The 14438-nt window shown below is 35.1% G+C and overlaps 3 protein-coding genes across 5 annotated transcripts; 1 reads left to right on the top strand and 2 right to left on the bottom strand.

Moving 5' to 3' along the window:
• The first annotated feature begins 1094 nt into the window (after positions 1-1094).
• On the top strand, positions 1095-2274 carry LOC111205268 (transmembrane emp24 domain-containing protein p24delta9). Its single transcript, XM_022700851.2, has 4 exons — positions 1095-1461; positions 1528-1737; positions 1814-1890; positions 1988-2274. The coding sequence occupies exons 1-4, from the start codon at positions 1249-1251 to the stop codon at positions 2130-2132; spliced, it is 645 nt and encodes a 214-aa protein (XP_022556572.1). The 5' UTR covers positions 1095-1248; the 3' UTR covers positions 2133-2274.
• On the bottom strand, positions 2253-5080 carry LOC106360566 (B3 domain-containing protein REM17). Of its 2 annotated transcripts, none has more exons than XM_048758643.1 (6): positions 4488-5080; positions 4099-4411; positions 3780-3904; positions 3367-3693; positions 2745-3233; positions 2253-2663 (listed from the first exon to the last, which is right to left on the bottom strand). In XM_048758643.1, exons 1-6 carry the CDS (start codon positions 4566-4568, stop codon positions 2406-2408), a joined length of 1593 nt encoding a protein of 530 aa, XP_048614600.1. In that variant the 5' UTR covers positions 4569-5080; the 3' UTR covers positions 2253-2405. The 2 variants fall into 2 exon arrangements, with proteins under 2 accessions (XP_048614600.1, XP_022557600.2); XM_022701879.2 differs by having other exon boundaries at positions 3780-3910.
• A 667-nt stretch (positions 5081-5747) lies between these two features.
• Positions 5748-8442, bottom strand: LOC125587685 (B3 domain-containing protein REM17-like). Of its 2 annotated transcripts, none has more exons than XM_048758642.1 (6): positions 8111-8442; positions 7723-8032; positions 7513-7637; positions 6892-7230; positions 6300-6806; positions 5748-6207 (listed from the first exon to the last, which is right to left on the bottom strand). In XM_048758642.1, exons 1-6 carry the CDS (start codon positions 8186-8188, stop codon positions 5956-5958), a joined length of 1611 nt encoding a protein of 536 aa, XP_048614599.1. In that variant the 5' UTR covers positions 8189-8442; the 3' UTR covers positions 5748-5955. The 2 variants fall into 2 exon arrangements, with proteins under 2 accessions (XP_048614599.1, XP_048614598.1); XM_048758641.1 differs by having other exon boundaries at positions 7513-7643; positions 8111-8440.
• Positions 8443-14438: the final 5996 nt, after the last annotated feature.

Below are 14438 nucleotides of genomic sequence, written 5' to 3' on the forward strand. Positions count from 1 at the left end.
AGCTAGAAACATATACATATTAGCCGGCTAAACTAACAAATATATAGTGTGAAAAGATTTGACTCAAATACATAAAAATATATTTGGTAGCCGGCTAAACTAACAAATACGTAAACATTAATAATTCATGTTAGCTGGCTAATTATTATATTATCTTTGCGCGATGAACGGTTTTCATGGGGAGTACGGTTTTCTTGTTGCGCCGTCCTTGTGAAGATTTTGGTGTCGACGAGCTTGTGTTAGGGATGTCGGTTCTCCGGGACATCTCCCTCTTAGACGTGAAGCTCTTCTTGGCCTGTAGATTTTAGAGTTTGTGCGCGGCGATGTAGGATGCATGTGACGGCGAGGAGCAGCTGAACTTTACAGAGGAAGTTTGAGAATCGGCTCTCTGTAGATTCCGGTGGTCGAGGCGCGGAGCAACTCCGGGGATAACTCTTTTGGTGAAGACTAATCATGGATAGATCGATGTCATGTTTCAAACACACCGGCTGCCGAGAAGCTGCGATACCCATTCGCGTTCGTCGAAGCATTCACGTTCGTCGAAGCTGGGGCAATAGCTCTTTTGTCTTCTTTCTCTCGCTCTAGTCTTCTCTCTTTAAATTTTGATGTGCTTATGCTTGTTCTTTTTTGTTGAATCTACTTGTCGAGGGTTTTGATGTTTCTTTGATTTCTCCTGGTACCATAATATATATAAATGTATGCTTTTGCCAATGTCCCTTTATCAAAAAGAAATAATTTAATTTTGCTTCTTTAAAAAAAAGAGAGAGATACAAGTGATAGGGTTATCAGTGTATTTTCATACCCACTGGTGATGGACTCCACCACTCTTTTTCATTCTTGCAAATTTCACTATTATTGTATATTTTTTGTGTAAATTGCTATTGTAATTACAATCATACTTGATACTTAGAGCACCCCATTGGTGAACTCCCCGAATCTCGATTCCGAAAATCCGCTTTTGATTATTATAATTTTTTTTTTTTTGATTTTTTTTTTTTTTTAAATTAATAAATCAACTAATCGCGAGCCGCCACATGTGAGTGGATCCGCGAAGAGTGTTGATACAGGTTCATTCCAGCTAGCTCAACTGATACAGGTTCATAAAAAACAGGTTATTATATTAAATTTTTTTCTTAGAAATAAACAGGCGTCTCAAGCTCCCTTTCATCTTCCACCTTCCTTGTGGCACCAACGACGATTGACGATTGAAGCAAAAAGAGAAACATCTCTCTCTTTGAAGTTTCCGCCATGGTTCTCCGATCAGAAAACCTCTGGACGTTCCTGATAACCGTAGCGATTATCTGCCGCGTATCTCAATCTCTCCACTTCGAATTGCGATCAGGTCGAACAAAATGTATATCGGAAGACATAAAAAGCAATTCAATGACCGTCGGTAAATACACCGTCGTTAACCCCAACGAAGCTCACCCTTCTCCTCCCTCTCACAAGATCTCCATAAGGGTACTCTCAAAATCCTTTCTTTCTTTTTATATTTTTTTGAATTTTTGAAATTTTGAATATACACAGGTGACATCGAGTTACGGGAACACGTTTCATCACGCGGAAGACGTGGACTCGGGACAATTCGCGTTCACGGCGGTGGAAGCTGGAGACTACATGGCTTGTTTCACTGCCAACGGTCATAAGCCTGAGGTGACGTTGAGTATCGATTTTGATTGGAGGACGGGTATTCATTCCAAGAGCTGGGGTAGTGTCGCCAAGAAGAGCCAAGTCGAAGTGAGTCTTTCCATATTGTTTGGTAATACCTCTATAGTCCTGTTCTTATGCTTGTGTGTTGTGTTCGTAACCAAAGGTCATGGAGTTTGAGGTTAAGCAACTGATTGAAACCGTCAACTCGATTCATGATGAGATGTTTTATCTCAGAGACAGGTAAATAAAGTTTCTCTTTTTTTTTTCTAGTCGTTTCAATGTTTTTGAGTATGAGCTTGTGCTTATAATGTGATGAGTTTTGTTTTGTTTGTCTCAGGGAGGAAGAGATGCAGAATCTGAACAGGGGTACAAACTCCAAAATGGCTTGGTTGAGCTTCCTCTCTCTTTTCGTATGCTTAGGAGTCGCCGGAATGCAGTTTATGCACTTGAAGACGTTTTTGGAGAAGAAGAAAGTCATCTAAGATGGTTAGTTAGATGGAACAATCCCACTCTTGCTTTTTCATAACTCAAGATTATTCCTTGGGTTTTTGTATATTTTGATCTTTGTAGCTTGAGCATGTCCCCTTGGAACTGGAACTTAAATGAATGTGAAAGTGTTTGCCATTTTACACACACTAGAGATATGATCAATAAGTAGACATCTAGCCAGAAGCAACTAGAGAAAATGCAGTCAACAAGAAACTTGACAGATAGATAGAAAATATTGTAGTGTATCACACCACAGGACAGCAGTCTCAAAGTTTGGTGCAGAATTTAAGCACAGGATTTGCTTCTTCATCCTCCCAAATGAGTTCCAACAGAAAGGACTGTCCTACCTTTACGCCATGAGCATCACAGAACTCTCTCCATCCTTTTCCAAGTCGCATTATTCCGATGTTTCTGTTCTGATCCAAAAGATCCACCACCTGTTTTTTCACTCCATCTTTGTCTAACAGAGTTATCTTCCCTGGCTTGTTGATGCCATTCACCCGTGTGAAACCCAGCGGGAGCATCTGCGCAAAGATTTGTCTTTAACCAATAAAAAAACAACTGACCAAGAGACACCCTTGAGGCAGAGTTGTGCATGAGTTTACCAGTTTATAGGTTTTAAGAGCTCTCGGTGTAAGAGTTAATTTCACAAATCGGTCTTGACTATATGAAGATGAAGCTCTGCATCTCGAGCTATTCTCCCTTTTCACCATCTCAAAGCTTTCCTCTGAGCTGCCCTCGTCTTCAAAATTCTCCTCTTCACTTTCTTGGGATTCTCCGCTGCTAGTATCAGAGGAGAGGGAGTTTACATCATCACTTTCTTCTGAGCACTCTAATGGTGTTTTGCCGTGGTTGTAACTGCACAACAAGAGAACAGGCTTGTCCCCAGTTTCAACCACTTTAAACATAAAGGAATCTCCAGTTTTGATCCCGTTTACTTGGCAGAAAGTTTTCCAGCCTGGTCCAAGATAAGTATGGTCGAGTGATTTGTAGTATCTCAAACCTAAACTCCATCTTCCTCCACATTCACTCTTTAAAATTATCTCACTGAGTCCTTTCAGACCATTTTCATTCACAAACTTCCTCTGAATATACTGCAAAACGACACATGCATATCAATATACAGAACTACAAACAGCATTTTAAGTTCCAAAAGGTGTGAATGAAAACTTTTTATTTTTTGTAACACGTGTGAATGAAAACTATAATGTGAGTTTATGTATTCACCAGTTTATCAGTTCTTAGGCTATTAGAACTGACAGATCCCACATAGTAAGAATGGTGCAATGAGGGTTCTGGAGCTGGTTCTGCAAGGGACAAACGGATAACTGGAGGTGCAGATTTTCCGACCAGTTTGAATGTATAGTGATGACCTTGGTTCATCCCATTCTCAGCACAGAATCTTCTCCAGCCAGGTCCGACAAGAGTCTGCACGCTTGCTTTGGTGTATGTAATATTCAAATTCCATGATCTTCCTTCCTGGTTAAGAAGAACGATCTCTTTACCGCTCATGTTATCCAGACCGTTTGACCTCGAAAAACTAATTGGTACATACTGCAATCCCATCACACCATTAGATTTAAAGCAGCTCAGTTTAACTAACAGATATTTTGCTTGAATTGTAGGAATCTAAATCTAACCAGTCGATCAAATCTTAGACTAGAGGGTGAGACATGTGCCATAAAGTGAGAGTGATCTGATGAAGACTCTTCTTTCCTTCTTGGCTTCTTCTTCACTCTCTTTCTCTTCTCTCCTGAACTGTTTTCTGTAACTTAAAAACAATAAAGAAATCTCTAATGAAGCATTGGCATATAGTCCCAAAGTTTTATGAAAAAATTACATATCTATTAGCTTTCAACTTTGTACATTTTTTATAATATATAAATCATTATTAAATTGTCTATAACTCTAAAATCTCTGCCATGTGAATTTGAATACATTAATAGAACAAAAGTGTACCAGTATTGTTGGTCTGATCTTGACTATCATCATTGATGTTGTGAGATGATGCTGAAGTATATTGAATGTCACAGAAACTTGGTCCGAAAGCTGTGACATGAAACACCATCTCTCCTTCATGTCTGAAAATGGTGATGTCACCTATCCGAAGATCATGCCCTACTGCAAAATCTTCCCAACCATCTGTGAGTCTCACGCCGTCTACCTTCACTAACCAAGTTTTAGTGGACGCATCTGTTGTCAGTTTCGCAGTCTTGATGTGGTCGTTACTTAATCCTTGGACGTGCTTCAAGAAGAAAGCTACAGGAATGTTCTGCACCAAACATGCAACAAAGGTTAAGCAAATGAAACAGTTTTCTTGGAGCGCAAGAAAGAGATAAGAAGAGTACAAGGTGAGTGTGAAAGCCGGGAAGGAGAGGTTGGAAGAAATGTGGTGTGATCGGAGAGCGAAGAGATTGATCATCAGCCATTGTTGAACACTTCAATAGAAAATCTCTCAATAAAATCTTTATATCCTGAGCAGAGAAAATAATAGGAAGGAATCTTATGGTGGACACAGAGTTTCATAAAGGTGAGAACTTTTATAACACTTGTCTTCTTTATGGTCTTGAATCTCTCTCTCTCGAGGTGGACGACATAGATGGTGTTTACAGTTACCTTTTCCAGTAACTCTTATGACACCTGTCTTCTTGGTCTTTATCTTTCTCTACTTTTTATAGCCGTTGATCTTCGTGAAGAATTAGCCAAAGACAGATATCAAAGTGACAAGACACACAAAGACACAGATATTGTACTATTTAGGGGATTACAAGTTTCGAGCTTTTGAAAAGACCAGTAAAGAGGAGTTGTGTCACGAATGTGTTGTGCCTTGGAGATGAAGCTACCCATTTTATAAATTGCTCACCTATATTTCCAGTTTTTTTAATGCCCTCGGAACAATGTGTTTGGTATAAATACTTTGTAAAAATGGCATCTCAATAAATAATATAATTTTCACAATCTTTAGTTAGTAGGAATAAGGATAATGAAATAAATGAAGAAAATAATAGGAATGAGGAGGAAATATGTCTTTTTAAAATTTAATAAAAATGCTTTTTGTTTAAAAAATGAGAAATAAAAAAGAACCTATGAAAAATAATTCTTTATAAATGGTGTAATTTGTATGGAAAGAAAAGAAATTTGTTATTCTCATTCATGTTTTGGCCACCAGTTAAAGCTAGTGTAGTCGGAATGAAGAGCCAATGATCTTCGTGAAGACTAAAGACTCTACATAAGAATCTAGCTAAAGACTGATATCAAAGTGACAACAACACAAACAAAGACAGAGATTAGTTTCGAGCTTTTGAAAACCTAGTAAAAAGAGTTATTTCACGGATGGGTTATGCCTTGGAGACGAAGCTACCCATCTTATACATTGCTGAGGTATTTTTTCAGTTTCTTAAATGCCAATAAAGAAGTGCTTAGTATAATTACCTTGTAAAATGCTGTATATATATTAAAGAAGTGATTTTTTAAAATACTAGGAAGCCAAAGCATATATATATACACATATATATTATATATTAAATATATAAAATTAATTTTATAAAACTTATGACTAAAAATATATGCAAGATCTTGTACACTTGGATCTATTTGGCTTGAGCATGTCCTTTTGGAACCGGAGATTAAATGAATGCCAAAGTGTTCGCCATTTATTTTTACACACACACTAGAGATATGAACCGTAAGTAGACATCTAGCCAGAAGCAACAAGAGAATAATATGCAGTCAACAAGCTGCTGCAACTTAAAGAAACTTGACAGAGAGTAAGAAAATATTGTACCACAGGAGTCTTCTTCTCTGGGCACAGCAGTCTCAGAGTTTGGTGCAGAACTTTAGCACAGGAATTGCTTCTTCATCCCAAATGAGTTCCAACAGAAAGGACTCTCCTACCTTTACACCATGAGCATCACACAACTCTCTCCATCCTTTTCTAATTCGCATGGTTCCAGTTGATTTGTTCTTCAAAAGATCCACCACCCATTTCTTCACTCCATCTTTACCTAACAGCATTATCTTTCTTGGCTTGTTGATGCCATTCACCCGCGTGAAACCCAACGGAAGATGCTGCGCAAAGATTTGATTTTAGACACACACACACACACACAAAAAAAGAGATACAATAAACAACCTTAAGACAGAGTTATATATGAACTTACCTTTACAGAGGTTTTAAGAGCGTTCTGTGTAAGAGTTAATCTCACAAAACGGTGTTTACTATATGAAGATGGATATTTGCATCTCAAGCTACGCTTCCTTTTCTCCATCTCAACGCAGTCCTTCGAGCTGCTATCGTCTTCAAGACTCTCCTCTTCACTTTCTTGGGATTCTTCTCCACTGTCATCTCCGCTGCTAGTATCTGAGGAGAGGGAGTTTACATCATCACTATCTTCTGAACACTCTAATGGTGTTTTCCCACGGTTGGAAGTGCACAACAAGAGAACAGGCTTGTCCCCAGTTTCAACCAGTTTAAACATAAAGGAATCTTCAGCTTTGATCCCGTTTACTTGACAGAAAGTTTTCCAGCCTGGTCCTAGATAAGTACGGTTGCTTGATGCGTAGTGTCTCAAACCTACACTCCATCTTCCTCCCCATTCATTTTTTAGAATTATCTCACTGAATCCTTTCTTCAGACCATTTGCAGCCACAAACTTCATCTGAAGATACTGCAAAACCACACATGCATATCAATAAACTAATCAAGAAAAAGCATTTTAAGTTTCCAAAAAGTGTGTGAGTTTATGTATTCACCAGTTTATCAGTTCTTAAGCTATTAGAAGAGACAGATCCCACATAATAAGAATGGTGTAGTGAAGATTCTGGAGCTGGTTTTGGATCATGTTCTGCACGGGACAAGCGAAGGACTGGTGGTGCAGATTTTCGGACAAGTTCGAATGTACAGTGATGACCTTGGTTCATCCCATTTTCAGCGCAGAAGCTTCTCCAGCCAGGTCTGACAAATGTATGCATGCCTGATTCGTTGTATGTAATATTCAAATTCCATGATCTTCCTTCCTCGTTAAGAAGAACGATCTCCTTACCGCTCATGTTGTCCAGACCGTTTGACTTAGCAAAACCCTTTGGTACATACTGCAATGCCAATAATTCGATTAGGGTCTCTCCTACTAACAAATTTAAACTACTCCCTCCGTTTTTACGTTTTAGAAATGTGTTCGTAAATTAAATAAATATTTGTTTTTTATATCTTTAAGTAAAAACATTTTATTAATAATTCAACCAACAAAAAAATAAACCGATGGTCATATAATATAAACTTTTAAGAAATTTGCATAAAGTCAAGTGTCTGAAAACGGAAGGAGTAGTAACTAAGAGATATGTTGCATGAACTGTGGTAATCTAATCTAATCTAACCAGGCGATCACAACTTAGACTTGAGGGTGAGACATGTGCCACAAAATGAGAATGATCTGATGAAGACTCTTCTTTCGTTCTTGGATTCTTCTTGACTCTCTTTCTCTTCTCTCCTGAACTGTTTCCTGTAACTTAAAAATAAAATAAAGACATCTCTAACTTGCATCTTTCTCTGCAGAATTTGAGTACATTTCATAGAACAAATTGTACCAGTATTGTTGGCCTGATCTTGACTATCATCAATGATGTTGTGAGATGATGCTGAAGTATATTGAATGTCACAGCAACTTGGTCCAAAAGCTGTGACATGGAACACCATCTCTCCTTCATGTCTGAAAATGATGATGTCACCAATCCGGAGCTCATGCGCTACTGCAAAATCTTCCCATCCATCGGTGAATCTCAAGCCGTTTATCTTCACTAACCAAGTTTTAGCGGAGGCATCTGTTCTCAGTTTCGCAGTCTTGATGTGCTTGTTTCTTCCTTGGACGTGCTTCGAGAAGAAAGCTACAGGAATGTTCTGCACCAAACATACAACAAAAGTTAAGCAAAGGAAACATACAACGTGCTTGGAGCGCAAGAAAAGAGTTAAGAGTACGAGGTGTGTGTGGAAGCCAGGAAGGAGAGGCTGGAAGAAATGTGGGTTGGTTGGAGAGTGAAGAGATTGATGAGCCATTGTTGAACACTTCAAGAGAAAACCTCTGAAGAAATCTCTAATGTCTATATCATGAGCAGAGAGAATAATAGGAAGGAATCTTATGGTGGACCCAAACTTTCATAAAGGTGAGAACTTTTATGACACTTGTCTTCTTGGTTTGAATCTCTCGAGGTGGACGATATAGATAGTGAATAATTTCGAGTTACAGTTACCTTTTCCAGAAACTTTGTTGTCTTGTCCAAAAAACCATGTCTATCCAATAGAAAAATATCCCTCTGCTTTTAAGAGCCGTTGATCTTCGTAAATAATCTTTGCTAAAGACAGATATCAAAAAGATAACACACACAAAGACACAGGTATGTCTTATTAGGGGATTGCAAGTTTCGAGCTTTTGAAAAAACTAGTAAAATGGAGTTATTGTCACGAATGGTATGTGCCTTGGAGATGAAACTACCACCTTATACATTGCTCGCGCATTTTTCCAGTATTTCAATGCCCTAGCAACAATAAAGTGCTTGGTATAAATACTTTGTAAAAATGGCATTTCTATAAATAATCTAATTTTGCAGTCTTTAGTTAGAAGGAATAAGAATAATAATAAATGAAAATGAACAGGAATGAGTAGGGATGGGAAAATAAACCGAACCCGGAAACCCGAACCGATAAAAATTAATCCAAACCGATCCGGATCCGACATAAATACCGAATGGATCTTGTTTTATGGTACATAGGTCCGACCCGAGCCTAAATGGATACTCGATAGAACCCGAAACATTCAAAATTCCAAAAAAAGAACTTGTACCAAACATGATCTCAATTCCTAATATGTATCCCAAATACACTAAGATATTATTTAACATCGAAAATAGTTATCTATTACATGAAAATTGATGGTTGAATGTGGCGGTTGAAGTTTGAAGTTTGAAGTTTTTAGATTTTAGTTTTGTTTTCATTGAATAATGTTTCTCATTTCATTTCACGAGAACTTGGTTTTTGTTTTATACTTTTATTTATTTGGTTTTGTTTCTATCAATAACTATGTTTACCTTTTATTTGATTTTGAATGATCACATTTGATGTTGTTTTCATATTTTTGAATCAATTTTACTTATGTTTTGGTTACAAAATAGGTACAAATCATAAAACTGAAGAACCAATTTTACTTATGTTTTGGTTATAAAATAAATACAAATCAGGTACTTTTAAACCGAAGACCCGGTTAGGACTCAAACCCGAAAGTACATTGGGTTGTACCGGTTTTTTTAAGATTTACTTACTCCGACCCGAACCTGATAGAACCTTAACAGGTCCCGAACCAAACTTTCACATAAACTGAATAGGGCTGATTTTGATAAACCCGGAAAACCGAGACCCAAGTGGACAAAACCGAAACTCGATTGGGACCCCGAATGCCCATGCCTAGGAATGAGGAGGAAAATATGTATTTTCTTTTAGTTAGATAAAAAAATGTTTTTGTTTAAAAAAATGAAAAGTAAGAAAGAACCTATGAAGCATCTATCTTATTAAAGTATATAAGTATTTTAAGCTTTTGTTTGGCAACATAGATAGGAGTTTAAAAAAATAGTGATGTTTGGAAACGTGAATAACAGTAAGTTAGGAAAAAAAAAGTAATGGCCTTATGCTATAAAAAAATTAGAAGTCCATTACAGTATATTAAAAAGTAATGGGTTTATGTTACTTGATATACATATTCAAATCAAAATAATAATTTAAAATTAATTTATATTAAAAATTCATTCAAAAATATACATATATTCAAATTTTGATTTTCACTAACATATTTTCCAATAACCATTATAAAAATATTTTCAATATATATAAGAAAAATACAATACAAAGCTCAATTTCAAACACCAACTTAAATTATGGTTTTTATATTTCACATTGAAATTTAAAAATATAATATATATGATTATTTATACGATTGTACGTATAAAATATATCTATCTTATTAAAATAGAAGTACTTTAAGTTTTTGTTTGACAACATAGATAGCAGTTAAAAAAATAGTGATGTTTGGAAACATGGAAAGCAGTAAATTAGGAAAAAAAAAATCGACTTATGCTATTAAAAAAAATGGAAGTTCATTATTACATTATATTAAAAAAGTAATGGGTTTATGTTACTTGATATACATATTCAAATCAAAATAATAATTTAAAATTTATTTATATCAAAAATTCATTCAAAAATATACAATTATTCAAAATTTGATTTTTACTAACATATTTTTCAATAACCATTATAAAAATTATTTCAATATATATAAGAAAAATACAATACAAAGTCCAATTTCAAACACCAACTTAGATTATGGTTTTTATATTTCACATTGAAATTTAAAAATACAATATATGTGATTATTTATATGATTGTACATATAAAATATTATTAATTATAAGAAAATTTATTTGATGGTACGTATAAAATACGGTTAATTATATGATAACACATATTTTTGTAACCTATGATGACACATATAAGATATATAATAGTGATTAGGGGTGGGCGTTCGAGTTCGTTTTCGGGTCTGTTTGGAATTTCGTGTTCGGTTCAGATCTTTGAGGATTTGGTTTGGATTTGGAAAACCAATTTAAATTGGTTTGGTTTAAATATTTGGATAGAGAATTAATAATTATTTAAGTATTTTTGGAGTTTTGAGTATTATTTAACTATTTTATATATTTACGTTTGATTATTTGTATATATTTTCGAGTATTTAAATGAACTTAAAAGTATCATATATATTCTGAATGTTTTTATATATATTAAATCTAAAAATAATTAATATATATAAGTATATAAATCTATGTTTTTGTATATATTAAATCTAAAAATAATTAATATATATAAGTATATAAATCTATTTTGGATACCCAAAATACTTCGGTTCAGATCGGATTAGGTTTCAGTTCTTCAAATACCAAAATTTTAAATAATTCAGATATTTAATCAATTTCGGTTCGGATTTGGTACTACTTATTCGGATTGGGATCGGTTCGATTCTTCGATTTCGAGTTTTTTTGTCCAACCCTAAATAGTGATATAAAAAAAAATAGCATCATATTTTTTTTAAATATATTTGCGTGTGTGCGCGGATCAAAATCTAGTTATTCTTTATATTGATGTAATTTTTATTGAAAGAAAAGAAGCTTATTATTCTCGTTCATGTTTTGGTCAGTATTTAGAGTGTAGCCGGAATGAAGAGCCATTGATCTTCGTGAAATAATCTACACAAGAATCTAGCTAAAGACTGATATCAAAGTGACAACAACACAAACAAAGACAGAGATATTTCTAATTTTAGGGGATTGCAAATTTATTGTCACGGATGGGGTAATGCCTTGGAGATGAAGCTACCCATCTTATACATTGCTTAGGTATTTTTCCAGTTTCTTCAATGCTCTAACAATAAAGAAGTTCTTAGTATAAATACCTTGTAAAATGCCGTTTAATGAATAATCTAGTTTTCACAAATCTTTAATCAGTAAGGTCCATGTCCCTATTCATTCATTAGTAGAACTATCTCACTGAATCGTCTATCCAAGCAAAGAGTCAAGACCATATTTGATCTCACAAACCTTTCTTACAACATACTGCAAACAGATTTAACACAACTTAATATCGTCAAACAAAAACTGAAAAAACATACAAATTAGGGGTTATTGACATTCGCTACCTTGGTAGATTTCTATCACCTGTGCAAAAACAAACTACCAAAAGTTCATTAGTTGAATTCTGATTATTATTATGCATTAATTATATTAAAGTATCTCTTGTGCTGTTGTGCATTAGTGTTTGTTATCCTACATTACATCCGTTCAATCCTTACTTGTTTTGATAGATTCTACTCAATCTTACGTCTGAACAGGTTAGCTTTTCTAAGTCTATAGATCTTACAAGTAGCTTTCTAATTCCATGTATACATTCAGCCGTAAATGGTAATTTCAACTTTTATATCTCCACTCTACATTGAAACAGAATCTTATGGAAGCAGAAAAAAGGTTTTTTTTTTAAATATGAAGCTAAAACATGTTGGAAGTGTGTATCCAATTATATATAAATATATATATATATATATATATATTAAAAATAGAAAATTAATTTTATAAAATTTATGACTAAAAATATAGAGAAATGACCTTAGATAGACTCAAACTAAGTTTTTCTTCCCAAACTAGCACTCAAGGCCCAAAGTCACAAAAATGAGTTTCATTTAATGAGATCATTTACTCTTATGCATTTTTCCTCCTCTCTGATTAATTAAATTAAAACAAAAAATTGAAATCAGGATTTCAAAATCGACGTCGTCTCTGACTCTCGGCGTCGTCTCTCCGACTCTCGACGTCGTCTTTCATCCCCGACATCATCATCTCAGGCGTAACTCATATCCATTGCCATTATCTCTGCCGTTGGTCATCTCCTCCGCCATTATCTCTGTCGTTATCATCTTCTTTTGTTTTCCTCAGATTCAATCGTTGCTCCGCTGTCTCAATTATACTTTTGATTTCATCGTATTAAAGGTATCTCATATCAATGTTACTTTTTCAATTCTCAATTTGATGTTTGGAGTTGTCTTCTTGTGAATCGGGCTGTTAAGCTTTAAGCTTGTGACGATTTGTTTTTATTTTAGCTCAGTTACGAAATCCTTAATCCATGGTACATTGACATTAGCAAACTTTATTATCAGATTGTTTGAAGCTTTTCGTTTGATATGTAATGGTGTTATTAGCTTCTTCTGAGAGGCAATTATCTGAAATAGTATTTTATTGTTGTTCTCTTTGATTGAAATAGTTGTATAAACAACTTTTAACATATTTTTGAGTTTTTCTTGTGATTTTTTTAACAGATTATGGCTGAAGTTTTTTGTGTCTGTAGACAATGGAGCTCAAAAGAATCTCTCCAGTGGGAGTTTAATGTTGATACGAATAAGAATGCATTTTTCATTTACATAGAAGAAGATCTTCAGTACAAATATTTGATGAAGATTGTCTCCGAAGATTTTAGTATTAAAGAGGAAAAAATAAGTTTGAGTTATGGGATTTCGTTGGACTTTAAGAGTATTGTTGAAGGTTTTCCCCCAATCTCCATAGGAAATACTCGCTAGCTCAAAAGTTCCATCGGCAAGATTAGAGCATTTCATGGAACATGTCGGTTGTGTGTTAAAGTTTGTATAACATGTTCACAATGATATAAATACCAATAGTTACTCTTCCAAATTCAATTATAGTTTCAAGGATAAATATTACCTCAACGTCAAGGTTTTCTTCTCCTCGATTAGGATTGGATGGCATCTCATCCAATGATGGCTCTATTTCTTTCTGCAAAAATCAGAAAAGCCTTTATATGTACTAAAGTTTACTCTAAATCTAAAATAAGTTCATTTGAGCATATACCTGTTGTGTCACATTTGGGGAAAAAACTTGAGTATGAGCATCAGGTGCCTCATCCAGTTGCTCTTTCTCAATCTGCAAAAAATCAGGAAGGTCATCATGAATATGTACAAGAGCTTCCAAACATTGCTTCTAAACACACAAACTGTTAAAACAGTACTTTGAGCACATACGTGTTGTGCCGAGTTAGGAGAATAAACCTGAGTCTCAATCTGTTGAGACAATGGAGATGCAGGTGATTCATTCAATGGCTCCTGCAAAAACCATCATGAAGGCATTCTAGAACATGTTCAAAACCTTCCAAAAATTACCTTAAAGGTCAAAATGAAAACAAGTTTTTCTGAGCTTTTTACCTGTTGTGTCACATTAGTGGAGAAAAATTGAGTTTGAGCAGCATGTGTCTGATTCGATGGCTCTTTCTCAATCTGCAAAAAAAAACAGGAAGATCATCATGAATATGCACACGAGCTTCCAAACATTATTTCAAAACACACAAATTGTTAAAACAATTTCTTGAGCACATACATGTTGTGTCGAGTTAGGAGAATAAACCTGAGTGTCAACCTGTTAAGACAGTGGAGATGCATGTGATCCATCCAATGGCTCCTGCAAAAACAATCAGGAAGGCATTCCAGAACATGTTCAAAACCTTCTAAAAATTGCACATCTTTTAAAGTCCTCTCAGCAGCTTGATAACATGTCCCATAAACGTCCTTCAGATTATGTCAAACTCTTCGGGCTTGATAATAGGCGGACCAGTCTTGATATAAGCAGCGGTCGAGTATTGGTTTATTGTCACTTTTGGCTTTGGCTCTGATCCAATAGGATGCTTGAGTTCAGGCAGAGCTAGTAAT

This window comes from Brassica napus, chromosome C5 (genome assembly GCF_020379485.1).
Source record: "Brassica napus cultivar Da-Ae chromosome C5, Da-Ae, whole genome shotgun sequence".
Classification (NCBI taxonomy): domain Eukaryota; kingdom Viridiplantae; phylum Streptophyta; class Magnoliopsida; order Brassicales; family Brassicaceae; genus Brassica; species Brassica napus.